Source organism: Xenopus tropicalis, chromosome 3, assembly GCF_000004195.4.
Source record: "Xenopus tropicalis strain Nigerian chromosome 3, UCB_Xtro_10.0, whole genome shotgun sequence".
NCBI lineage: Eukaryota > Metazoa > Chordata > Amphibia > Anura > Pipidae > Xenopus > Xenopus tropicalis.
Genome location: NC_030679.2, coordinates 153,315,387 through 153,340,782, shown reverse-complemented (window position 1 = coordinate 153,340,782; position 25,396 = coordinate 153,315,387). Strand labels below are relative to the sequence as shown.

At 56.3% G+C, this 25,396-nt stretch overlaps 1 protein-coding gene across 1 annotated transcript; it reads left to right on the top strand.

Annotated features, from left to right (window-relative positions):
• The first annotated feature begins 1,847 nt into the window (after positions 1–1,847).
• gabarap (GABA(A) receptor-associated protein like 1) lies at positions 1,848–14,563 on the top strand. The gene is given in 4 exon segments (NM_001011192.2): positions 1,848–2,037; positions 10,249–10,327; positions 11,472–11,590; positions 14,171–14,563. Coding segments are annotated over 4 exon segments (354 nt in total). The 5' UTR covers positions 1,848–1,947; the 3' UTR covers positions 14,237–14,563.
• Positions 14,564–25,396: the final 10,833 nt, after the last annotated feature.

Here is a 25,396-nt window from a genome sequence, read left to right as displayed (position 1 = left end):
AGTTGGGATTGGTTACACTGGGGGGGGGGCAGTTAAGGGGGGGGGGTTACTATATATAAATATATAAGGGGGGGGGGCAGTAGGAGGGGGCACTCACACACACACTCACTCTCTCACTCACACTCACTCTCTCACACACACACTCACTCTCACCCTCACTCTCACACACACACTCACTCTCACACACACACTCACTCTCTCACACACACACTCACTCTCACACACACTCACTCTCTCACACACACACTCACTCTCACACACACACTCACTCTCACACACACACTCACTCTCACAAACACACACACTCACTCTCACAAACACACACACTCACTCTCACCCTCACTCTCACACACACACTCACTCTCACACACACACTCACTCTCACACACTCACCCTCACTCTCACACACACACTCACTCTCACCCTCACTCTCACACACACACTCACTCTCACCCTCACTCTCACACACACTCACTCTCACCCTCACACACACACTCACTCTCACCCTCACTCTCACACACACACTCACTCTCACCCTCACTCTCACACACACACTCACTCTCACACTCACTCTCACATACACACACACACTCACACTCACTCTCACATACACACACACTCACTCTCACCCTCACTCTCACATACACACTCACTCTCACAAACACACACACTCACTCTCACCCTCACTCTCACACACACACTCACTCTCACCCTCACTCTCACACACACACACTCACTCTCACACACACACTCACTCTCACACACTCACTCTCACCCTCACTCTCTCACTCACACTCACTCTCACACTCACACTCTCACTCACACTCACTCTCTCTCACACTCACTCTCTCACTCACACTCTCTCACTCACGCTCTCTCACTCACACTCACACTCTCACACTCACGCTCTCTCACTCACACTCACACTCTCACACTCACTCTCACACTCACTCTCTCTCTCACACTCACTCTCACACTCACACACACACTCACTCTCACACTCTCTCACTCACACTCACGCTCTCTCACTCACACTCACACTCACTCTCACACTCTCACTAACACTCACTCTCTCTCTCTCTCTCTCTCACACACTCTCTCACTCACACTCACGCTCTCTCACTCACACTCACTCTCACACTCACTCTCTCTCTCACACTCACACTCACTCTCACACTCACACTCACACTCACTCTCACACTCACTCTCTCTCTCACACTCACTCTCACACTCACACTCACTCTCACACTCACTCTCACTCTCACACTCACACTCACTCTCACTCTCACACTCACACTCACTCTCACACTCACTCTCTCTCTCACTCTCACACTCACTCTCACTCTCACACTCACTCTCACACTCACTCTCACACTCACTCTCTCTCTCACACTCACTCTCACTCTCACTCTCACTCTCACTCTCACACTCACTCTCACACTCACACTCACTCTCTCTCTCACACTCACTCTCACACTCACTCTCACTCTCACACTCACACTCACACTCACTCTCACACTCACTCTCACACTCACTCTCACACTCACTCTCTCTCTCACACTCACTCTCACACTCACTCTCACTCTCACACTCACTCTCACACTCACTCTCACACTCACACACACACACTCCCACTCACGCTCTCTCACTCACACTCTCACACTCACTCTCACACTCACTTCTCTCTCACACAAACAGAATGAAACAGACTGAAAGGTTTCCGTTCCAATCGCACAAGTGAGTGAAGGGGCGGGAGGGGCGGTTGCTATGGTTACAGAGCTCCGGGCCCGATATGACGCAGCGGCTGACGTTGGGAAGGCGGAGCCACGATGCGGAAGTGGGGGGCGGGGCTCGGCCTGTTTATTTCCTGTCAGTGTCAGTCCTGAAAACAACAGGAACCGAAACTCCAATCGCAGTCTCGAACCGGTACCGCCCGGAGAGTCCGCCATGAAGTTCGTGTATAAAGAGGAACATCCCTTCGAGAAGCGCCGCTCCGAGGGGGAGAAAATCCGCAAGAAATACCCCGACCGAGTCCCGGTGTGTGACATACTGCCCCCGGGGCAACTACTGGGGCAGGAACCTTCCTCTGGGGCAGGAACCTTCCTCTGGGGCAGGAACATGGGGAGAGACTGGGGGTATAACATGGGGAGAGAGAGAGACTGGGGGTATAACATGGGGAGAGAGAGAGACTGGGGGTATAACATGGGGAGAGAGAGAGACTGGGGGTATAACATGGGAGAGACTGGGGGTATAACATGGGGGGAGAGAGAGACTGGGGTATAACATGGGGAGAGAGAGAGAGACTGGGGTATAACATGGGGAGAGACTGGGGGTATAACATGGGGAGAGAGAGACTGGGGGTATAACATTGGGGAGAGAGAGACTGGGGGTAATAACATGGGGAGAGAGAGACTGGGGGTAATAACATGGGGAGAGAGAGACTGGGGGTATAACATGGGGAGAGAGAGAGACTGGGGGTATAACGTGGGGAGAGACTGGGGGGTAAACATGGGGAGAGACTGGGGGTATAACATGGGGAGAGAGAGACTGGGCGGGTTATAACATGGGGAGAGAGAGACTGGGGGTATAACATGAGAGAGAGAGACTGGGGGTATAACATGGGGAGAGACTGGGGGTATAACATGGGGAGAGAGAGACTGGGGGTATAACATGGGGAGAGAGAGAGACTGGGGGTAACATGGGGAGAGACTGGGGTATAACATGGGAGAGAGAGAGAGACTGGGGTATAACGTGGGGAGAGAGAGAGACTGGGGGTATAACATGGGGAGAGAGAGAGACTGGGTATAACATGGGGAGAGAGAGAGAGACTGGGGTATAACGTGGGGAGAGAGAGAGACTGGGGTATAACGTGGGGAGAGAGAGAGACTGGGGGTATACATGGGGAGAGAGAGACTGGGGGTATAACATGGGGAGAGAGAGAGACTGGGGGTATAACATGGGGAGAGAGAGAGACTGGGGGTATATACGTGGGGAGAGAGAAGACTGGGGGTATAACATGGGGAGAGAGAGAGACTGGGGTATAACATGGGGAGAGAGAGAGACTGGGGGTATAACATGGGGAGAGAGAGACTTGGGGGTATAACATGGGGAGAGAGAGAGACTGGGGGTATAACATGGGGAGAGAGAGAGACTGGGGGTATAACATGGGGAGAGAGAGAGACTGGGGTATAACATGGGGAGTGACTGGGGTTACATGGGGAGTGACTGGGGGTATAACATGGGGAGTGACTGGGGGTTATACATGGGGAGAGAGAGAGACTGGGGGTATAACATGGGGAGAGAGAGAGACTGGGGGTATAACATGGGGAGAGACTGGGGTATAACATGGGGAGTGACTGGGGGTATAACATGGGGAGAGAGAGAGACTGGGGGTATAACATGGGAAGAGAGAGACTGGGGGTATAACATGGGGGAAGAGAGAGACTGGGGTATAACATGGGGAGAGAGAGAGACTGGGGGTATAACATGGGGAAGAGAGAGACTGGGGTAGACTGGGGGTATAACATGGGGAGAGAGAGAGACTGGGGGTATAACATGGGGAGAGAGAGAGACTGGGGGTATAACATGGGGAGAGAGAGAGACTGGGGGTATAACATGGGGAGAGAGAGAGACTGGGGGTATAACATGGGGAGAGAGAGAGACTGGGGGTATAACATGGGGAGAGAGAGAGACTGGGGTATAACATGGGGAGAGAGAGAGACTGGGGGTATAACATGGGGAGAGAGAGAGACTGGGGGTATAAACATGGGGAGTGACTGGGGGTATAACATGGGGAGTGACTGGGGGTATAACATGGGGAGAGAGAGAGACTGGGGGTATAACATGGGGAGAGACTGGGGGTATAACATGGGGAGTGACTGGGGTATAACATGGGGAGAGAGAGAGACTGGGGGTATAACATGGGGAGAGGAGAGAGACTGGGGGTATAACATGGGGAGAGAGAGAGACTGGGGGTATAACATGGGAGAGAGAGAGACTGGGGTTATACATGGGGAGAGAGAGAGACTGGGGGTATAACATGGGGAGAGAGAGACTGGGGGTTTAACATGGGGGAGAGAGAGACTGGGGGTATAACATGGGGAGAGAGAGAGACTGGGGGTATAACATGGGGAGAGACTGGGGTATAACATGGGGAGAGAGAGAGACTGGGGGTATAACATGGGAGTGACTGGGGGTATAACATGGGGAGAGAGATGGGGGGTATAACATGGGGAGTGACTGGGTATAACATGGGGAGTGACTGGGGGTATAACATGGGGAGAGAGAGGACTGGGGGTATAACATGGGAGAGAGAGAGACTGGGGGTATAACATGGGGAGAGAGAGACTGGGGGTATAACATGGGGAGAGAGAGAGACTGGGGGTATAACATGGGGAGAGAGAGAGACTGGGGGTATAACATGGGGAGAGAGAGAGACTGGGGGTATACATGGGAAGGAGAGAGACTGGGGGTTTTAAACATGGGAGAGAGAGAGACCTGGGGGTATAACATGGGAGAGAGAGAGACTGGGGGTATAACTCGGGAGAGAGAGACTGGGGGTAAATAACATGGGGAGAGACTGGGGTATAACAAGGGGAGAGACTGGGGGGTATAACATGGGGAGAGGAGGACTGGGGTATAACATGGGGAGAGAGAGAGACTGGGGGTATAACCATGGGGAGAAGAGAGACTGGGGGATAACATCGGGGAGAGACTGGGGTAATAACATGGGCAGACTGGGGTATAACAATGGAGAGAGAGAGACTGGGGGTATAAATGGGGAAAGAGAAGGACTGGGGTATAACATGGGGAGAGAGAGAGCTGGGTATAACATGGGGAGAGGAGAGACCTGGGGGGTATATACATGGGGAGAGAGAGACTGGGGGTATAACATGGGAGAGACTGGGGGTAAATAACATGGGGAGAGGACTGGGGGTATAACAATGGGAGAAGAGAGAGAGACTGGTATAACATGGGGAGAGAGAGAGAGACTGGGGGTATACCATGGGGAGAGAGAAGAGAGACTGGGGGGTATTAACAGGGGAAGAGACTGGGGGTATAACATGGGAGAGGAAGAGAGACGGGGGTATAACATGGGGAGAGAGAGAGAGAGACTGGGGGTATACAATGGGGAGAGAACTGGGGGTATAAACATGGGGAGAGAGAGCACTGGGGTTTAACCATGGGGAGAGAGAGAGACTGGGGTATAACAATGGAGAGAGAACTGGGGGTAATAACATGGGGAGAGAGAGGAGCTGGGGGTAATAACATGGGAGAGAGAGAGACTGGGGGTATAACAATGGGAGAGACTGGGGGTATAACATGGGAGAGACTGGGGTATAACAATGGGGAGAGACTGGGGGTATAACATGGGGAAGAGAGAGAACGGGGTTAACATGGGAGAGAGGAAGAGACGGGGGTATACAATGGGGAGAGGAAGACTGGGTATAACAATGGGGAGAGAGAAGAGACTGGGGGTATAAACTGGGGAGAGAGGAACTGGGGGTATAAACATGGGGAGAGAGAGACTGGGGTATAACATGGGAGAGACTGGGGGTATAACATGGGGAGAGAGAGACTGGGGGTATAACATGGGAGAGAGAGACTGGGGTAAACCATGGGGGAGAGAGAAATGGGGGTTATAACATGGGGAGAGAGAGAGACTGGGTATAACATGGGGAGAGCCGAGAGACTGGGGGTATAACATGGGGAGAGAGAGAGACTGGGGTAATACACATGGGAGAGAGAGACTGGGGTATAACATGGGGAGAGACTGGGGGTATAACATGGGAGAGACTGGGGTATAACATGGGGAGGAGAGACTGGGGGTATAAACATGGGGAGAGAGAGACTGGGGTAATAACATGGGGAGAGCATGGGGGTATAACATGGGGAAGAGAGAGAGAGACTGGGGTATAACATCGGGAGAGAGAGAAGAGACTGGGGTATAACATGGGATGAGAGAGAGGACTGGGGGTATAAATGCGGAGAGAACCTGGGTATAACATGGGGAGAGAGAGACGAGACTGGGGTATACAACATGGGGAGAGAGAGAGAGAGACTGGGGTATAACATGGGGAGAAGACCTGGGGGGATACACATGGGGGAGAGAGAAGAGACTGGGTATAACATGGGGAGAGAGAGAGAGACTGGGGGTAAAACATGGGGAGAAGCGAAACTGGGGGTATACCATGGGGAGAAGACTGGGGGTATAACATGGGAGAGAGAGAGACTAGGGGTATAACATGGGGAGAGAGAGAAGAGACTGGGGGTATACATGGGAGAGAGAGAGACTGGGGGATAACATGGGAGAGTGACTGGGGGTAACATGGGGAGAGAAGACAGAGACTGGGTATAAACATGGGGAGAGAGAGACTGGGATATAACATGGGAGGAGAGAGAACCTGGGGGTATAACATGGGGAGAGAGAGAGACTGGGGTTAACATGGGGAGAAGAGAGAGACTGGGGTATAACATGGGAGAGAGAGAGACTGGGGGATACATGGGGAGAGAGAGAGCTGGGGGTATAACATGGGGAGAGAGAGAGACTGGGGGTATAACATGGAGAGAGAGAAGACTGGGGGTATACATGGGGAAGAGAGACTGGGGTATAACATGGGGAGAGAGAGACTGGGGGTATAACATGGGGAGAGAGAGAGACTGGGGTTAACATGGGAGAGAGAGAGACTGGGGTATACACATGGGAAGAGAGAGAGAGAGATGGGGGTATAACATGGGGAGAGAGAGACTGGGGTATACACATGGGAGAAGAGAGAGACTGGGGTATAACATGGGGGAGAGGAGAGAGAGAGACTGGGGTATACAATGGAGGAGGAGAGACTGGGTATACATGGGGAGAGAGAGAGAGCTGGGTATAACATGGGAGAGAGAGAGAGACTGGGGGTATAACATGGGGGAGAGAGAGAGACTGGGGTATAACATGGGGAGAGAGAGAGACTGGGGGTATAACATGGGGAGAGACTGGGGGTATAAAATGGGGAGAGAGAGACTGGGGTATAACATGGGGAGAGAGAGAGACTGGGGGTATAACATGGGGGAGAAGAGAGACTGGGGGTATAACATGGGGAGAGAGAGAGACTGGGGGTATAACATGGGGAGAGACTGGGGGTATTAACATGGGGAGAGACTGGGGTATAACATGGGGAGAGACTGGGGTATAACATGGGAGAGACTGGGTATAACATGGGAGAGACTGGGTATAACATGGGGAGAGAGAGAGACTGGGGTATAACATGGGGAGAGAGAGAGAGACTGGGGGTATAACATGGGGAGTGACTGGGGGTATAACATGGGGAGAGAGAGAGACTGGGGGTATAACATGGGCAGAGACTGGGGTATAACATGGGGAGAGAGAGAGACTGGGGGTATAACATGGAGAGAGAGAGAGACTGGGGGTATAACATGGGGAGAGAGAGAGACTGGGGGTATAACATGTGGAGAGACTGGGTATAACATGGGGAGAGAGAGAGACTGGGGGTATAACATGGGGAGAGAGAGACTGGGGTATAACATGGGAGAGAGAGAGACTGGGGTATAACATGGGGAGAGAGAGAGACTGGGGGTATAACATGGGGAGAGACTGGGGTATAACATGGGGAGAGAGAGAGAGACTGGGGGATATAACATGGGGAGAGAGAGAGAGACTGGGGGTATAACATGGGGAGAGAGAGAGAGACTGGGGGTATAACATGGGAGAGAGAGAGACTGGGGGTATAACATGGGGAGAGAGAGAGACTGGGGGTATAACATGGGGAGAGAGACTGGGGTATAACATGGGGAGAGAGAGACTGGGGGTACATAACATGGGGAGAAGAGAGACTGGGGGTATAACATGGGGAGAGAGAGAGAGACTGGGGTATAACATGGGGAGTGACTGGGGGTATAACATGGGGAGAGAGAGAGACTGGGGGTATAACATGGGAAAGACTGGGGGTATAACATGGGGAGAGAGAGAGACTGGGGGTATAACATGGGAGAGAGAGAGACTGGGGGTATAACATGGGGAGAGACTGGGGGTATAACATGGGAGAGAGAGAGACTGGGGGTATAACATGGGAGAGAGAGAGAGAGACTGGGGGTATAACATGGGGAGAGACTGGGGGTATAACATGGGGAGAGAGAGAGACTGGGGGTATAACATGGGAGAGAGAGAGAGAGACTGGGGGTATAACATGGGGAGAGAGAGAGACTGGGGGTATAACATGGGGAGAGAGAGAGAGACTGGGGTATAACATGAGGAGAGAGAGAGAGAGAGAGAGACTGGGGGTATAACATGGGGAGAGACTGGGGGTATAACATGGGGAGAGAGAGAGACTGGGGGTATAACATGGGGAGAGAGAGAGAGACTGGGGGTATAACATGAGGAGAGAGAGAGACTGGGGGTATAACATGGGGAGAGAGAGAGAGACTGGGGTATAACATGGGGAGGACTGGGGTATAACATGGGGAGAGAGAGAGACTGGGGTATAACATGGGGAGAGAGAGAGACTGGGTATAACATGGGGAGAGAGAGAGACTGGGGTTTAACATGGAGAGAGAGAGAGACTGGGGGTATAACATGGGGAGAGAGAGAGACTGGGGGTATAACATGGGGAGAGAGAGAGACTGGGGGTATAACATGGGGAGAGAGAGAGACTGGGGGTATAACATGGGAGAGAGAGAGACTGGGGGTATAACATGGGAGAGAGAGAGACTGGGGTATAACATGGGGAGAGAGAGAGACTGGGGGTATAACATGGGGAGAGAGAGAGACTGGGGGTATAACATGGGGAGAGAGAGAGACTGGGGGTAAACATGGGAGAGAGAGAGACTGGGGGTATAACATGGGGAGAGAGAGACTGGGGGTTTAACATGGGAGAGAGAGAGACTGGGGTATAACATGGGAGAGAGAGAGACTGGGGGTATAACATGGGGAGAGACTGGGGGTATAACATGGGAGAGACTGGGGGTATAACATGGGGAGAGAGAGACTGGGGGTATAACATGGGAGAGACTGGGGGTATAACATGGGGAGGGAGAGAGAGACTGGGGGTATAACATGGGGAGAGAGAGAGACTGGGGGTATAACATGGGGAGAGAGAGACTGGGGGTTTAACATGGGGAGAGAGAGAGACTGGGGTATAACATGGGAGAGACTGGGGTATAACATGGGGAGAGAGGACTGGGGTATAACATGGGGAGAGACTGGGGGTATAACATGGAGAGAGAGAGACTGGGGGTATAACAGGGAGAGACTGGGGTATAACATGGGGAGAGAGAGAGACTGGGGTATAACATGGGGAGAGAGAGACTGGGGGTTTAACATGGGGAGAGAGAGACTGGGGTATAACATGGGGAGAGAGAGACTGGGGGTATAACATGGGGAGAGAGAGACTGGGGTATAACATGGGGAGAGACTGGGGGTATAACATGGGGAGAGAGAGAGAGACTGGGGTATAACATGGGAGAGAGAGAGACTGGGGTATAACATGGGGAGAGACTGGGGGTATAACATGGGGAGAGGGAGAGACTGGGGTATAACATGGGGAGAGGGAGAGACTGGGCGTATAACATGGGGAGAGGGAGAGACTGGGGGTATAACATGGGGAGAGGGAGAGACTGGGGTATAACATGGGGAGAGGGAGAGACTGGGGGTATAACATGGGGAGAGGGAGAGACTGGGGGTATAACATGGGGAGAGGGAGAGACTGGGGGTATAACATGGGAGAGGGAGAGACTGGGGGTATAACATGGGGAGAGGGAGAGACTGGGGGTATAAACATGGGAGAGGGAGAGACTGGGGTATAACATGGGAGAGACTGGGGGTATAACATGGGGAGAGGAGAGACTGGGGTATAACATGGGGAGAGGGAGAGACTGGGGGTATAACATGGGAGAGAGGAGAGACTGGGGGTATAACATGGGGAGAGAGAGAGACTGGGGGTATAACATGGGGAGAGAGAGAGACTGGGGTATAACATGGGGAGAGAGAAGACTGGGGTATAACATGGGAGAGAGAGAGACTGGGGTATAACATGGGGAGAGAGAGAGACTGGGGGTATAACATGGGGAGAGAGAGAGACTGGGGGTATAACATGGAGAGAGAGAGAGACTGGGGGTATAACATGGGGAGAGAGAGAGACTGGGGTAAATGAGAACATTAGAATATTCATGGCGCAGCACAAGCTGTAGCCAATCAGAGGATGTAGAGCATTAGGCGGCGCTAATATCCACGCGTCTCATTGGCAGGTTATTGTGGAAAAGGCGCCCAAAGCGCGAATAGGAGATCTGGACAAGAAGAAATACCTGGTTCCCTCTGACCTCACAGGTAGGTGTGGCCTCCTCCCCTCCCCCTGTAGGGCAGTATCTGGGGTATGTGGGTAGGGGTATTATGGGTTCCAGTAGGGCAGTACCTGGGGTATGTGGGTAGGGGTATTATGGGTTCCAGTAGGGCAGTACCTGGGGTATGTGGGTAGGGGTATTATGGGTTCCAGTAGGGCAGTACCTGGGGTATGTGGGTAGGGGTGTTATGGGTTCCAGTAGGGCAGTACCTGGGGTATGTGGGTAGGGGTATTATGGGTTCCAGTAGGGGCAGTACCTGGGGTATGTAGGTAGGGGTATTATGGGTTCCAGTAGGCAGTACCTGGGGTATGTTGGGTAGGGTATTATGGGTTCCAGTAGGGCAGTACCTGGGTATGTGGGTAGGGGTACTAAGTGTGTGGGGTGCCAGTAGGGGCAGTACCTGGGGTATGTGGGTAGGGGTACTAAGGTGTGTGGGGTGCCAGTATGGCAGTACCTGGGGTATGTGGGTAGGAGGTACTAAGCGTGTGTGGGTGCCAGTAGGGCAGTACCTGGGGTATGTGGGTAGGGGTACTAAGGTGGGTGCCAGTAGGGCAGTACCTGGGGTATGTGGGTAGGGGTATTATGGGTTCCAGTAGGGCAGTACTTGGGGTATGTGGGTAGGGGTATTATGGGTTCCAGTAGGGCAGTACCTTGGGTATGTGGGTAGGGGTACTAAGGTGTGTGGGTGCCAGTAGGGCAGTACCTGGGGTATGTGGGTAGGGGTACTAAGGTGTGTGGGTGCCAGTAGGGCAGTACCTGGGGTATGTGGATAGGGGTACTAAGGTGTGTGTGGGTGCCAGTAGGGCAGTATCTGGGGTATGTGGGTAGGGGTATTATGGGTTCCAGTAGGGCAGTACCTGGGGTATGTGGGTAGGGGTACTAAGGTGTGTGGGTGCCAGTAGGGCAGTACCTGGGGTATGTGGGTAGGGGTACTAAGGTGTGTGTGGGGTGCCAGTAGGGCAGTACCTGGGGTATGTGGGGTAGGGGTATTATGGGTTCCAGTATGGCAGTACCTGGGGTATGTGGGTAGGGGTACTAAGGTGTGTGGGTGCCAGTAGGGCAGTACCTGGGGTATGTGGGTAGGGGTACTAAGGTGTGTGGGGCACTGACTGTCTCTGGTTTCCCCCCAGTGGGGCAGTTTTACTTCCTCATTAGAAAGAGAATTCACCTTCGTGCTGAGGACGCTCTCTTCTTCTTTGTCAATAATGTGATACCCCCAACCAGCGCCACCATGGGGCAATTGTACCAAGTAAGTGCTAGGGGCAGTCTCCTTTCTTGGGTTTTGGGGTGGAGAGGGTAGAATGAGGGGTAGGTAAGTACAAGGGGTGATAGGAGAGGGTAGAATGAGGGGTAGGTAAGTACAAGGGGTGATAGGAGAGGGTAGAATGAGGGGTAGGTAAGTACAAGGGGTGATAGGAGAGGGTAGAATGAGGGGTAGGTAAGTACAAGGGGTGATAGGAGAGGGTAGAATGAGGGGTAGGTGAGGAGCTGGGCTTGGGGGTAGGTGAGGGGCAGGAACTGGGTTGGGGGAAACCGAGTTGCAGGAGGTGGGGGGAGCATAGTCGGGGTGAGTAGGAGGGGCAGGAGCTGGGGGTGAGTATGAGGGACTGGGGGTGAATATGAGGGGCAGGAGCTGGGGGTGAGCAGGAGGAGGGGCAGGAAGCTGGGGGGTGAGTAGGAGGAGGGGCAGGAGCTGGGGGGTGAGTAGGAGGAGGGGCAGGAGCTGAGGGGTGAGTAGGAGGAGGGGCAGGAGCTGGGGGTGAGTAGGAGGAGGGGGCAGGAGCTGGGACTGCAGTAGGAGGGGGGGCAGAGGAGCAAGGGGTAAGTAGGGAGGGGGGCAGAGGAGCAATGGGTAAGTAGGAGGGGGGGGCAGAGGAGCAAGGGTGAGTAGGAGGGGGAGGAGCCGGGCGGTAAGTAGGAGGGGGGGCAGAGGAGCAAGGGGTAAGTAGGAGGGGGGGCAGAGGAGCAAGGGGTGAGTAGGAGGGGGGGCAGAGGAGCAAGGGGTAAGTAGGAGGGGGGGGGGCAGAGGAGCAAGGGTGAGTAGGAGGGGGAGGAGCAAGGGTGAGTAGGAGGGGGAGGAGCGGGGGTGAGTAGGAGGGGGTGCAGAGGAGCAAGGGGTAAGTAGGAGGGGGGCAGAGGAGCAAGGGGTAAGTAGGAGGGGGGGCAGAGGAGCAAGGGGTGAGTAGGAGGGGGAGGAGCCGGGGGTAAGTAGGAGGGGGGGCAGAGGAGCAAGGGCTGAGTAGGAGGGGGGGCAGAGGAAGCAAGGGGTAAGTAGGAGGGGGGGCAGAGGAGCAAGGGGTAAGTAGGAGGGGGGGCAGAGGAGCAAGGGGTAAGTAGGAGGGGGGGCAGAGGAGCAAGGGGTGAGTAGGAGGGGGGCAGAGGAGCAAGGGGTGAGTAGGAGGGGGGGCAGAGGAGCAAGGGGTGAGTAGGAGGGGGGGCAGAGGAGCAAGGGGTAAGTAGGAGGGGGGGCAGAGGAGCAAGGGGTAAGTAGGAGGGGGGGCAGAGGAGCAAGGGGTAAGTAGGAGGGGGGGCAGAGGAGCAAGGGTAAGTAGGAGGGGGCAGAGGAGCAAGGGGTAAGTAGGAGGGGGGCAGAGGAGCAAGGGGTAAGTAGGGGGGGGGCAGAGGAGCAAGGGGTGAGTAGGAGGGGGAGGAGCGGGGGTAAGTAGGAGGGGGGCAGAGGAGCAAGGGGTAAGTAGGAGGGGGGCAGAGGAGCAAGGGTAAGTAGGAGGGGGGGCAGAGGAGCAAGGGGTAAGTAGGAGGGGGGCAGAGGAGCAAGGGTAAGTAGGAGGGGGGGCAGAGGAGGCAAGGGGTGAGTAGGAGGGGGGGCAGAGGAGCAAGGGGTAAGTAGGAGGGGGGGCAGAGGAGCAAGGGGTGAGTAGGAGGGGGGAGGATCCGGGGGTAAGTAGGAGGGGGGCAGAGGAGCAAGGGGTGAGTAGGAGGGGGGCAGAGGAGCAAGGGGTGAGTAGGAGGGGGGGCAGAGGAGCAAGGGGTGAGTAGGAGGGGGGGCAGAGGAGCAAGGGGTAAGTAGGAGGGGGCAGAGGAGCAAGGGGTGAGTAGGAGGGGGAGGAGCCGGGGGTAAGTAGGGAGGGGGGGCAGAGGAGCAAGGGGTGAGTAGGAGGGGGGGCAGAGGAGCAAGGGGTGAGTAGGAGGGGGGGGCAGGAAGCCGGGGTAAGTAGGGAGGGGGGCAGAGGAGCAAGGGGTAAGTAGGAGGGGGCAGAGGAGCAAGGGGTGAGTAGGAGGGGGGGCAGAGGAGCAAGGGGTGAGTAGGAGGGGGGGCAGAAGCCGGGGGTAAGTAGGAGGGGGGCAGAGGAGCAAGGGGTAAGTAGGAGGGGGGGGGCAGAGGAGCAAGGGGTGAGTAGGAGGGGGGGCAGAAGCCGGGGTAAGTAGGAGGGGGGGCAGAGGAGCAAGGGGTAAGTAGGAGGGGGGGGGCAGAGGAGCAAGGGGTAAGTAGGAGGGGGGGGGGCAGAGGAGCAAGTGGTAAGTAGGAGGGGGGGGGCAGAGGAGCAAGGGGTAAGTAGGGGGGGGGCAGAGGAGCAAGTGGTAAGTAGGAGGGGGGGCAGAGGAGCAAGGGGTGAGTAGGAGGGGGGGCAGAAGCCGGGGGTAAGTAGGAGGGGGGCAGAGGAGCAAGGGGTGAGTAGGAGGGGGGGCAGAGGAGCAAGGGGTGAGTAGGAGGGGGGGGCAGAGCCGGGGTAAGTAGGAGGGGGGCAGAGGAGCAAGGGGTAAGTAGGAGGGGGGGGGCAGAGGAGCAAGGGGTGAGTAGGAGGGGGGGCAGAAGCCGGGGGTAAGTAGGAGGGGCATAACCGAGTGTTTCTTTTCTCTCCCCCCGGAGGAACACCACGAGGAGGATTTCTTCCTGTACATTGCCTACAGTGATGAGAGTGTGTATGGGCTGTGAGCCCCCCGTACCCCCCGTACCCCCGTGCCCCCCGCTTCATCCCCTGTACCCCCTCCTGTCTGTATGCCTCAGTGTGCCCGCCGGGGTGGGGCAGGATTATCTACCCCTCCTGGGGCAATTTCATAACAAATAAGCGGAGAACAGAATAAGTCCAACACAGAGGCGGAAAAGATCCAGTACTACCCCCGGGGCATTAGCCCCTTTCTTTTCTATTGGACCCCATTGCCAGATGGGTGGAGCCGCGTGTGGCCCCTGGGGGCCCAATCATCAATATCATTTAATTTCTATGTTGTGTGCACTTTGGAAGGAAATAAAGTATCTGTCTCAGCCTGGGGCCCCTTGCCTTATTGGTACCGACCCGGAAATGGTACCGGGGGGGGGGGTCTGTATCTCTGGGGGGGCCGGGACCCCTGAACCCGAGTGTGAGTGCTTATAGGGGGGGACCCCAGTACCCGAGTGTGAGTGCTTATAGGGCCGGGACCCCCCTTGCCTTATTGGTACCGACCCGGATATGGTACCGGGGGGGGTCTATCTCTGGGGGGGCCGGGACCCCTGAACCCGAGTGTGAGTGCTTATAGGGGGGGACCCCAGTACCCGAGTGTGAGTGCTTATAGGGCCTGGACCCCAGTACCCGAGTGTGAGTGCTTATAGGGCCTGGACCCCAGTACCCGAGTGTGAGTGCTTATAGTGCCGGGACCCCAGTACCCGAGTGTGAGTGCTTATAGGGCCGGGACCCCCCTTGCCTTATTGGTACCGACCCGGAAATGGTACCGGGGGGGGGTCTGTATCTCTGGGGGGGCCGGGACCCCTGAACCCGAGTGTGAGTGCTTATAGGGGGGGACCCCAGTACCCGAGTGTGAGTGCTTATAGGGGGGACCCCAGTACCCGAGTGTGAGTGCTTATTAGGGCCGGGACCCCAGTACCCGAGTGTGAGTGCTTATAGGGCCTGGACCCCAGTACCCGAGTGTGAGTGCTTATAGGGCCTGGACCCCCAGTACCCGAGTGTGAGTGCTTATAGGGGGGGACCCCAGTACCCGAGTGTGAGTGCTTATAGGGCCTGGACCCCAGTACCCGAGTGTGAGTGCTTATAGGGCCTGGACCCAGTACCCGAGTGTGAGTGCTTATAGGGGGGACCCCAGTACCCGAGTGTGAGTGCTTATAGGGCCTGGACCCCAGTACCCGAGTGTGAGTGCTTATAGGGCCTGGACCCCAGTACCCGAGTGTGAGTGCTTATAGGGCCTGGACCCCAGTACCCGAGTGTGAGTGCTTATAGGGCCTGGACCCCAGTACCCGAGTGTGAGTGCTTATAGGGCCCTGGACCCCAGTACCCGAGTGTGAGTGCTTATAGTGCCGGGACCCCAGTACCCGAGTGTGAGTGCTTATAGGGCCTGGACCCCAGTACCCGAGTGTGAGTGCTTATAGGGGGGGACCCCAGTACCCGAGTGTGGAGTGCTTATAGGGCCGGACCCCCAGTACCCGAGTGTGAGTGCTTATAGGGGGGGACCCCAGTACCCGAGTGTGAGCGCTTATAGGGGGGGACCCCAGTACCCGAGTGTGAGTGCTTATAGGGGGGGACCCCAGTACCCCAGTGTGAGTGCTTATAGGGGGGGACCCCAGTATCCGAGTGTGAGTGCTTATAGGGCCGGGACCCCAGTAACCGAGTGTGAGCGCTTATAGGGGGGGGACCCCAGTACCCGAGTGTGAGTGCTTATAGGGGGGACCCCAGTACCCCAGTGTGAGTGCTTATAGGGGGGGACCCCAGTATCCGAGTGTGAGTGCTTATAGGGCCAGGACCCCCAGTACCCGAGTGTGAGCGCTTATAGGGGGGGGACCCCAGTACCCGAGTTGTGAGTGCTTATAGGGGGGGGACCCCAGTACCCGAGTGTGAGTGCTTATAGGGGGGGGACCCAATACCCGAGTGTGAGTGCTTATAGGGCCGGGACCCCAGTACCCGAGTGTGAGTGCTTATAGGGCCGGGACCCAGTACCCGAGTGTCAGTGCTTATAGGGCTGGGACCCAGTACCCGAGTGTGAGCGCTTATGGGGGACCCCAGTACCCGAGTGTGAGTGCTTATAGGGCCGGGACCCAGTACCCGAGTTTGAGTGCTTATAGGGCCGGGACCCCAGTACCCGAGTGTGAGTGCTTATAGGGGGGGGACCCAGTACCGAGTGTGAGTGCTTATAGGGGGGGCACCCAGTACCCGAGTGTGAGTGCTTATAGGGTGGGGACCCCAGTACCCGAGTGTGAGTGCTTATAGGGGGGGGACCCCAGTACCCGAGTGTGAGTGCTTATAGGGCCAGGACCCAGTACCCGAGTGTGAGTGCTTATAGGGGGGGACCCCAGTACCCGAGTGTGAGCGCTTATAGGGGGGACCCCAGTACCCGAGTGTGAGCGCTTATAGGGCCGGGACCCCAGTACCCGAGTGTGAGTGCTTATAGGGGGGGACCCCAGTACCCGAGTGTGAGTGCTTATAGGGCCGGGACCCCAGTACCCGAGTGTGAGCGCTTATAGGGGGGGACCCCAGTACCCGAGTGTGAGTGCTTATAGGGGGGGACCCCAGTACCCCGAGTGTGAGCGCTTATAGGGGGGGAACCCCAGTAACCGAGTGTGAGTGCTTATAGGGCCGGGACCCCAGTACCCGAGTGTGAGTGCTTATAGGGGGGGGACCCCGGGTACCCGAGTGTGAGTGCTTATAGGGGGGGGAGCCTGGTACCCGAGTGTGAGCGCTTATAGGGCGGGACTCCAGTACCCGAGTGTGAGTGCTTATAGGGGGGGACCCCAGTACCCGAGTGTGAGTGCTTATAGGGGGGACCCCAGAACCCGAGTGTGAGTGCTTATAGGGGGGACCCCAGTACCCGAGTGTGAGTGCTTATAGGGCCGGGACCCCAGTACCCGAGTGTGAGTGCTTATAGGGGCCGGGACCCCAGTACCCGAGTGTGAGTGCTTATAGGGGGGGCAGTACCCGAGTGTGAGTGCTTATAGGGCCGGGACCCCAGTACCCGAGTGTGAGTGCTTATGGGGGGGCAGTACCCGAGTGTGAGTGCTTATAGGGCCGGGACCCCCAGTACCCAAGTGTGAGTGCTTATAGGGCCGGGACCCCAGTACCCGAGTGTGAGTGCTTATAGGGCCGGGACCCCAGTACCCGAGTGTGAGCGCTTATAGGGGGGGACCCCAGTACCCGAGTGTGAGCGCTTATAGGGGGGGACCCCAGTACCCGAGTGTGAGTGCTTATAGGGGGGGACCCCAGTACCCGAGTGTGAGTGCTTATAGGGCCGGGACCCCAGTACCCGAGTGTGAGTGCTTATAGGGCCTGGACCCCAGTACCCGAGTGTGAGTGCTTTATAGGGCCGGGACCCCAGTACCCGAGTGTGAGTGCTTATAGGGCCGGGACCCCAGTACCCGAGTGTGAGTGCTTATAGGGGGGGACCCCAGTACCCGAGTGTGAGTGCTTATAGGGCCGGGACCCCAGTACCCGAGTGTGAGTGCTTATAGGGCCTGGACCCCAGTACCCGAGTGTGAGTGCTTATAGGGGGGGGACCCCAGTACCGAGTGTGAGTGCTTATAGGGCCTGGACCCCAGTACCCGAGTGTGAGTGCTTATAGGGCCGGGACCCCAGTACCCGAGTGTGAGTGCTTATAGGGGGGGACCCCAGTACCCGAGTGTGAGTGCTTATAGGGGGGGGACCCCAGTACCCGAGTGTGAGTGCTTATAGGGCCGGGACCCCAGTACCCGAGTGTGAGTGCTTATAGGGGGGGGACCCCAGTACCCGAGTGTGAGTGCTTATAGGGGGGGACCCCAGTACCCGAGTGTGAGTGCTTATAGGGGGGGACCCCAGTACCCGAGTGTGAGTGCTTATAGGGCCTGGACCCCAGTACCCGAGTGTGAGTGCTTATAGGGCCGGGACCCCAGTACCCGAGTGTGAGTGCTTATAGGGGGGGGACCCCAGTACCCGAGTGTGAGTGCTTATAGGGGGGGGACCCCAGTACCCGAGTGTGAGTGCTTATAGGGCCGGGACCCCAGTACCCGAGTGTGAGTGCTTATAGGGGGGGACCCCAGTACCCGAGTGTGAGTGCTTATAGGGCCTGGACCCCAGTACCCGAGTGTGAGTGCTTATAGGGCCGGGACCCCAGTACCCGAGTGTGAGTGCTTATAGGGCCGGGACCCCAGTACCCGAGTGTGAGTGCTTATAGGGCCTGGACCCCAGTACCCGAGTGTGAGTGCTTATAGGGGGGGACCCCAGTACCCGAGTGTGAGTGCTTATAGGGCCGGGACCCCAGTACCCGAGTGTGAGTGCTTATAGGGGGGGGACCCCAGTACCCGAGTGTGAGTGCTTATAGGGCCTGGACCCCAGTACCCGAGTGTGAGTGCTTATAGGGCCGGGACCCCAGTACCCGAGTGTGAGTGCTTATAGGGGGGGGACCCCAGTACCCGAGTGTGAGTGCTTATAGGGGGGGGACCCCAGTACCCGAGTGTGAGTGCTTATAGGGCCGGGACCCCAGTACACGAGTGTGAGTGCTTATAGGGGGGGGACCCCAGTACCCGAGTGTGAGTGCTTATAGGGGGGGACCCCAGTACCCGAGTGTGAGTGCTTATAGGGGGGGACCCCAGTACCCGAGTGTGAGTGCTTATAGGGCCGGGACCCCAGTACCCGAGTGTGAGTGCTTATAGGGCCTGGACCCCAGTACCCGAGTGTGAGTGCTTATAGGGGGGGACCCCAGTACCCGAGTGTGAGTGCTTATAGGGGGGGGGCCCAGTACCCGAGTGTGAGTGCTTATAGGGCCGGGACCCCAGTACCCGAGTGTGAGTGCTTATAGGGCCGGAACCCCAGTACCCGAGTGTGAGTGCTTATAGGGCCGGGACCCCAGTACCCGAGTGTGAGTGCTTATAGGGGGGGGCAGTACCCGAGTGTGAGTGCTTATAGGGCCGGGACCCCAGTACCCGAGTGTGAGTGCTTATAGGGCCGGGACCCCAGTACCCGAGTGTGAGCGCTTATGGGGGGGGCAGTACCCGAGTGTGAGTGCTTATAGGGCCGGAACCCCAGTACCCGAGTGTGAGTGCTTATAGGGCCGGGACCCCAGTACCCGAGTGTGAGCGCTTATAGGGGGGGACCCCAGTACCCGAGTGTGAGCGCTTATAGGGGGGGACCCCAGTACCCGAGTGTGAGTGCTTATAGGGGCCGGGACCCCAATACCCGAGTGTGAGTGCTTATAGGGCCTGGACCCCAGTACCCGAGTGTGAGTGCTTATAGGGCCGGGACCCCAGTACCCGAGTGTGAGTGCTTATAGGGCCGGGACCCCAGTACCCGAGTGTGAGTGCTTATAGGGCCGGGACCCCAGTACCCGAGTGTGAGTGCTTATAGGGGGGGGACCCCAGTACCCGAGTGTGAGTGCTTATAGGGGGGACCCCAGTACCCGAGTGTGAGTGCTTATAGGGCCGGGACCCCAGTACCCGAGTGTGAGTGCTTATAGGGGGGGACCCCAGTACCCGAGTGTGAGTGCTTATAGGGCCTGGACCCCAGTACCCGAGTGTGAGTGCTTATAGGGGGGGGACCCCAGTACCCGAGTGTGAGTGCTTATAGGGCCTGGACCCCAGTACCCGAGTGTGAGTGCTTATAGGGCCGGGACCCCAGTACCCGAGTGTGAGTGCTTATAGGGGGGGACCCCAGTACCCGAGTGTGAGTGCTTATAGGGGGGGGACCCCAGTACCCGAGTGTGAGTGCTTATAGGGGGGGGACCCCAGTACCCGAGTGTGAGTGCTTATAGGGCCGGGACCCCAGTACCCGAGTGTGAGTGCTTATAGGGGGGGGACCCCAGTACCCGAGTGTGAGTGCTTATAGGGGGGACCCCAGTACCCGAGTGTGAGTGCTTATAGGGCCGGGACCCCAGTACCCGAGTGTGAGTGCTTATAGGGCCTGGACCCCAGTACCCGAGTGTGAGTGCTTATAGGGGGGGACCCCAGTACCCGAGTGTGAGTGCTTATAGGGGGGGGCCCAGTACCCGAGTGTGAGTGCTTATAGGGCCGGGACCCCAGTACCCGAGTGTGAGTGCTTATAGGGGGGGACCCCAGTACCCGAGTGTGAGTGCTTATAGGGGGGGGGCCCAGTACCCGAGTGTGAGTGCGTATAGGGGGGGGCCCCAGTACCCGAGTGTGAGTGCGTATGGGGGGGGCCAGTACCCGAGTGTGAGTGCTTATAGGGCCGGGACCCCAGTACCCGAGTGTGAGTGCTTATAGGGGGGGGACCCCAGTACCCGAGTGTGAGTGCTTATAGGGGGGGGACCCCAGTACCCGAGTGTGAGTGCTTATAGGGGGGGACCCCAGTACCCGAGTGTGAGTGCTTATAGGGCCGGGACCCCAGTACCCGAGTGTGAGTGCTTATAGGGGGGGGGACCCCAGTACCCGAGTGTGAGTGCTTATAGGGGGGGGACCCCAGTACCCGAGTGTGAGTGCTTATAGGGGGGACCCCAGTACCCGAGTGTGAGTGCTTATAGGGGGGGACCCCAGTACCCGAGTGTGAGTGCTTATAGGGCCGGGACCCCAGTACCCGAGTGTGAGTGCTTATAGGGCCGGGACCCCAGTACCCGAGTGTGAGTGCTTATAGGGCCGGGACCCCAGTACCCGAGTGTGAGTGCTTATAGGGCGGGACCCCAGTACCCGAGTGTGAGTGCTTATAGGGCCGGGACCCCAGTACCCGAGTGTGAGTGCTTATAGGGCCGGGACCCCAGTACCCGAGTGTGAGTGCTTATGGGGGGGCAGTACCCGAGTGTGAGTGCTTATAGGGGGGGGCAGTACCCGAGTGTGAGTGCTTATAGGGGGGGGCCCAGTACCCGAGTGTGAGTGCTTATAGGGGGGGGCAGTACCCGAGTGTGAGTGCTTATAGGGGGGGGGCCCAGTACCCGAGTGTGAGTGCTTATAGGGGGGGGACCCCAGTACCCGAGTGTGAGTGCTTATGGGGGGGGGGACTGGTTAAAGGGCCGGTTCACCTTTAATGAAACTTACTGAGATGTATTATATACTTTTCAAATTATTTGCCTTTCTCTTCTGCTCCTTTCCAGCCTTCAGATGGGGGTCACTGACCCCGGCAGTTTCTTATGTGGGAAACGAGGGGTTAAACCCAAACAGGAAGTTATGTAAAGAGCTGCATGGAAGTCTGGGAAACCTTGGAGGACATCATGTGTGATGGAGGCTCACAGAGGGGGGCAATGCCTGGCCCCAGGGAGCCTGAGACTTGCCCCTCGGGGGGGTACCATAGGGTAGTTAGGGCAGATAGGGGTAGGGGAGAGACCCCAGGGAGCCTGAGACTTGCCCCTCGGGGGGGTACTATAGGGTAGTTAGGGCAGATAGGAGTAGGGGAGAGACCCCAGGGAGCCTGAGACTTGCCCCTCGGGGGGGTGCCATAGGGTAGTTAGGGCAGATAGGGGTAGGGGAGAGACCCCAGGGAGCCTGAGACTTGCCCCTCGGGGGGAGCCATAGGGTAGTTAGGGCAGATAGGGGTAGGGGAGAGACCCCAGGGAGCCTGAGACTTGCCCCTCGGGGGGAGCCATAGGGTAGTTAGGGCAGATAGGGGTAGGGGAGAGACCCCAGGGAGCCTGAGACTTGCCCCTCAGGGGGGTGCCATAGGGTAGTTAGGGCAGATAGGAGTAGGGGAGAGACCCCAGGGAGCCTGAGACTTGCCCCTCAGTGGGGGGTACCATATAGTAGTTAGGGCAGATAGGGGTAGGGGAGAGACCCCAGGGAGCCTGAGACTTGCCCCTCAGGGGGGTGCCATAGGGTAGTTAGGGCAGATAGGAGTAGGGGAGAGACCCCAGGGAGCCTGAGACTTGCCCCTCAGTGGGGGGTACCATATAGTAGTTAGGGCAGATAGGAGTAGGGGAGAAACCCCAGGGAGCCTGAGACTTGCCCCTCGGGGGGGTACCATAGGGTAGTTAGGGCAGATAGGGGTAGGGGAGAGACCCCAGGGAGCCTGAGACTTGCCCCTCAGGGGGGTGCCATAGGGTAGTTAGGGCAGATAGCTGACTGTAGGTGGGGGGGAGCAGTTGAGGCTCCCAGAGGGGTAGGGAAGGTGCCGTTGCCCCTGGGGTACCTCCCCAGACTGGGACCCAGAGGCAGAAGGCAGTGGGGAGCTCTGGTACCTCAGGGCAGGGCTCCCCCAGTAACTGAACCCCCCCAGCAAGTGCCAGTCACTAGGGGCAATTTACCCGTAAGTAACACTGTACCATCCCCACAGGGGCAGCCCAGCAAGCCTAGGGGTATTATACAGGGTATATAACACTGTAACTAGGGGCAATTTACCCGTAAGTAACACCGGTACCACCCCCACAGGGCAGCCCAGCAAGCCTAGGGGTATTATACAGGGTATATAACTGTAACTAGGGGCAATTTACCCATAAGTAACACCGGTACCATCCCCACAGGGGCAGCCCAGCAAGCCTAGGGGTATTATACAGGGTATATAACGCTGTAACTAGGGGCAATTTACCCGTAAGTAACACCGTACCATCCCCACAGGGGCAGCCCAGCAAGCCTAGGGGTATTATACAGGGTATATAACACTGTAACTAGGGGCAATTTACCCGTAAGTAACACCGTACCATCCCCACAGGGGCAGCCCAGCAAGCCTAGGGGTATTATACAGGGTATATAACTGTAACTAGGGGCAATTTACCCGTAAGTAACACTGTACCATCCCCACAGGGGCAGCCCAGCAAGCCTAGGGGTATTATACAGGGTATATAACTGTAACTAGGGGCAATTTACCCGTAAGTAACACTGTACCATCCCCACAGGGGCAGCCCAGCAAGCCTAGGGGTATTATACAGGGTATATAACTGTAACTAGGGGCAATTTACCCGTAAGTAACACTGTACCATCCCCACAGGGGCAGCCCAGCAAGCCTAGGGGTATTATACAGGGTATATAACTGTAACTAGGGGCAATTTACCCGTAAGTAACACTGTACCATCCCCACAGGGGCAGCCCAGCAAGCCTAGGGGTATTATACAGGGTATATAACTGTAACTAGGGGCAATTTACCCGTAAGTAACACTGTACCATCCCCACAGGGGCAGCCCAGCAAGCCTAGGGGTATTATACAGGGTATATAACTGTAACTAGGGGCAATTTACCCGTAAGTAACACCGTACCATCCCCACAGGGGCAGCCCAGCAAGCCTAGGGGTATTATACAGGGTATATAACTGTAACTAGGGGCAATTTACCCGTAAGTAACACTGTACCATCCCCACAGGGGCAGCCCAGCAAGCCTAGGGGTATTATACAGGGTATATAACTGTAACTAGGGGCAATTTACCCGTAAGTAACACCGGTACCACCCCCACAGGGGCAGCCCAGCAAGCCTAGGGGTATTATACAGGGTATATAACTGTAACTAGGGGCAATTTACCCGTAAGTAACGCCGTACCATCCCCACAGGGGCAGCCCAGCAAGCCTAGGGGTATTATACAGGGTATATAACTGTAACTAGGGGCAATTTACCCGTAAGTAACGCCGTACCATCCCCACAGGGGCAGCCCAGCAAGCCTAGGGGTATTATACAGGGTATATAACACTGTAACTAGGGGCAATTTACCCGTAAGTAACGCCGTACCATCCCCACAGGGGCAGCCCAGCAAGCCTAGGGGTATTATACAGGGTATATAACACTGTAACTAGGGGCAATTTACCCGTAAGTAACGCCGTACCATCCCCACAGGGGCAGCCCAGCAAGCCTAGGGGTATTATACAGGGTATATAACTGTAACTAGGGGCAATTTACCCGTAAGTTATGCCGTACCACCCCCACAGGGGCAGCCCAGCAAGCCTAGGGGTATTATACAGGGTATATAACTGTAACTAGGGGCAATTTACCCGTAAGTAACACCGTACCATCCCCACAGGGGCAGCCCAGCAAGCCTAGGGGTATTATACAGGGTATATAACTGTAACTAGGGGCAATTTACCCGTAAGTAACGCCGTACCACCCCCACAGGGGCAGCCCAGCAAGCCTAGGGGTATTATACAGGGTATATAACTGTAACTAGGGGCAATTTACCCGTAAGTAACACCGTACCATCCCCACAGGGGCAGCCCAGCAAGCCTAGGGGTATTATACAGGGTATATAACACTGTAACTAGGGGCAATTTACCCGTAAGTAACAACGTACCATCCCCACAGGGGCAGCCCAGCAAGCCTAGGGGTATTATACAGGGTATATAACTGTAACTAGGGGCAATTTACCCCTAAGTAACACCGGTACCATCCCCACAGGGGCAGCCCAGCAAGCCTAGGGGTATTATACAGGGTATATAACTGTAACTAGGGGCAATTTACCCCTAAGTAACACCGGTACCATCCCCACAGGGGCAGCCCAGCAAGCCTAGGGGTATTATACAGGGTATATAACTGTAACTAGGGGCAATTTACCCCTAAGTAACACCGGTACCATCCCCACAGGGGCAGCCCAGCAAGCCTAGGGGTATTATACAGGGTATATAACTGTAACTAGGGGCAATTTACCCGTAAGTAACACTGTACTATCCCCACAGGGGCAGCCCAGCAAGCCTAGGGGTATTATACAGGGTATATAACACTGTAACTAGGGGCAATTTACCCGTAAGTAACACTGTACTATCCCCACAGGGCAGCCCAGCAAGCCTAGGGGTATTATACAGGGTATATAACTGTAACTAGGGGCAATTTACCCGTAAGTAACACCGGTACCATCCCCACAGGGGCAGCCCAGCAAGCCTAGGGGTATTATACAGGGTATATAACTGTAACTAGGGGCAATTTACCCGTAAGTAACACTGTACCATCCCCACAGGGGCAGCCCAGCAAGCCTAGGGGTATTATACAGGGTATATAACTGTAACTAGGGGCAATTTACCCATAAGTAACACTGTACCATCCCCACAGGGGCAGCCCAGCAAGCCTAGGGGTATTATACAGGGTATATAACTGTAACTAGGGGCAATTTACCCGTAAGTAACAACGTACCATCCCCACAGGGGCAGCCCAGCAAGCCTAGGGGTATTATACAGGGCATATAACTGTAACTAGGGGCAATTTACCCGTAAGTAACACCGGTACCATCCCCACAGGGGCAGCCCAGCAAGCCTAGGGGTATTATACAGGGCATATAACTGTAACTAGGGGCAATTTACC